The sequence below is a fragment of the Asparagus officinalis genome, chromosome 5 (assembly GCF_001876935.1).
Source record: "Asparagus officinalis chromosome 5, Aspof.V1, whole genome shotgun sequence".
NCBI classification, from domain to species: domain Eukaryota; kingdom Viridiplantae; phylum Streptophyta; class Magnoliopsida; order Asparagales; family Asparagaceae; genus Asparagus; species Asparagus officinalis.
The window spans coordinates 44,611,337-44,613,353 of record NC_033798.1 but is presented as its reverse complement, the minus strand read 5'-3'; the positions used below and the strand labels follow the sequence as shown (position 1 = coordinate 44,613,353).

The following is a 2,017-nucleotide window of genomic DNA, read 5'->3' as shown; positions in this document are numbered from 1 at the left end:
TCTCCTCCATATTTTTCATGTTATCTATAGTTTTACTAGTTTATAAAAGCTTAAAATATTGTTCATTCTATTTTGACAAATATGGTACTACGAGATGACAGACATTAAAAAATCAGCCGTGAACTTGAGATGGAAGCCTCCATTGACCAATTGGGTAAGGGTTGGAGGGATGGCTGAAGCTTTGAGGAGAGATACAATTATTTCCAAGGCAAGGAAAGCAAGGATTAAAATCGTAGAGAAACCAATTTCTCCCAGCAGCCCACGGAGTGAGAAATACCCGCAAAGGGAGCCCAGTCAGAAGAAGAATGATATATCTCATCATGGAAAAAAAGAATCCCTCCCCCCATCTCTGGTAGGAGTAAATCTATGGAGCAATCACTATCGAAGAAGAAGGAGAAGCAAGAAAAAGTTAAGGATAAGAAGCCAGAGAAGGTGAAAGATAGATCTAAGAGCTCATCAATAGGCTACGTAAGCATCAATTATTTTTTTGCACATTCTTGCATATTTATATTGAATGAAATTTTATAACTTTATCATTATTACATTTAAATTTAGATTGTTTCATGTTAACTTTCTTTGTGCATGTTCGTGTACATTGTTTCATGTTGAGTTAGTATTAAATGTTAATATTCAGCAGAATATGTGAATTCTCAGTGTAACATGATAAATTTTATCCTTACATGCTATCTTTCATGCTTACATGTTATATTTTATTCTTACATATTAACTTTAGTTTGTACATGTTAATTTTTAACTTAACATGTTAACTTTCATCCTTACATGTTAGCATTTATAATTTTATTGATTTTCATGACTATTATCCTTACTTTTTTCATTGTTTATATAACTATAATGGGTATATGGTTTTTCTTTTAGATTTTCTCCTGGCATATCAGTGATGCTATTGAAAGAGAAGATGAGATAGAGAAGTTACCAAATAATGAGCAAATTCATTTTTTGGAGGAATACTACCAAACTAAATTAAAAATTGCTCCATGTTATCAAGCGTAGCAAGCAATATTAGTAGGATGCTTGCGCCAAGGAGATACAACGACTTAATAGGAAATTAGAGATCTGTGAAGGAACCGGTGATGTCATTGACCCCGAAGACCTAAAGAAGAATGTGAAGAATGTTATGACCCAGAATGATAGACATACTAAGGCTGCACAAAAGAAGAAGAAAAGTAGTTTAGATTCTTTTGATAAGGGTGATGATATTGATTACTTCGATTATGACGATGACCCCGAAGACCTAAAGAAGAATGTGAAGAATGTTATGACCCAGAATGATAGGCATACTAAGGCTGCACAAAAGAAGAAGAAAAGTAGTTTGGATTCTTTTGATAAGGGTGATGATATTGATTGCTTCGATTATGACGATGTAACCAATATTGGAAAGGAAGCTTCTCATATTGTGGAGGAGGTTGTGCAAATGGAGAAGGAAATAGATAAAGTAGAAGAGAAAAAACAAGAAGTTGTGCAAGAAGAGAAGGAAGTAGAGCAAGAAGAAGGGCAAGAAGTGGATGTTGAGAATGTGAAAAAAGAGAAATAGAAGAAAGAAGGGGAAGAAGAGGATTGTGAGAATGTGGAGAAACAAGAAGAAAAGAGAGAGGAAGAGAAAGAAGAAGAGAAGAAAGAGGAAGAAAAGGAGGAGGAGGAGAAAGAGGAAGAGAAAGAAGAAGGGAAGAAAGAGGAAGAAAAAGAGGAGGAGAAAAAGGAGAATGTTGAAGAGTCATCAATTGAGCAACTCATTGTCGCACCGGAGGCAAAATGTTTCAAAAGGGACAAGGGGACCAAGTACCAGGATTAGTATGTGATCACAGCTAGTCCAAACCCCATTCACTAAAGAAAAAAAAGAATAAAGTTGATGAAGAGATAATTATAGTATTACACCAGAAGGATGATGAGAGGGGGAAAAAAAATCTGGTACTACTATAAGCCTGATGAGTACAACAAGGATTTTCTAAAGAACAGAAAAATCAAGAAGGAGGAGGAGGCTCTTCTGAAATTGTTAAAC

General features: G+C 35.0%; 1 protein-coding gene across 1 annotated transcript; it reads left to right on the top strand.

Moving 5' to 3' along the window:
• Positions 367-1,552, top strand: LOC109841777 (46 kDa FK506-binding nuclear protein-like). The gene is made up of 2 exons (XM_020410717.1): positions 367-468; positions 1,028-1,552. The coding sequence occupies exons 1-2, from the start codon at positions 367-369 to the stop codon at positions 1,550-1,552; spliced, it is 627 nt and encodes a 208-aa protein (XP_020266306.1).

What these genes read in the sequence shown, in the direction of transcription:
- LOC109841777 (XM_020410717.1), top strand. Translation starts at nt 367, where the DNA reads ATGGAGCAATCACTATCGAAGAAGAAGGAGAAGCAAGAAAAAGTTAAG. An exon ending in AGAGCTCATCAATAGGCTAC is followed by an intron (nt 469 to 1,027) that starts GTAAGCATCAAT and finishes CAATATTAGTAG; the next exon opens with GATGCTTGCGCCAAGGAGAT.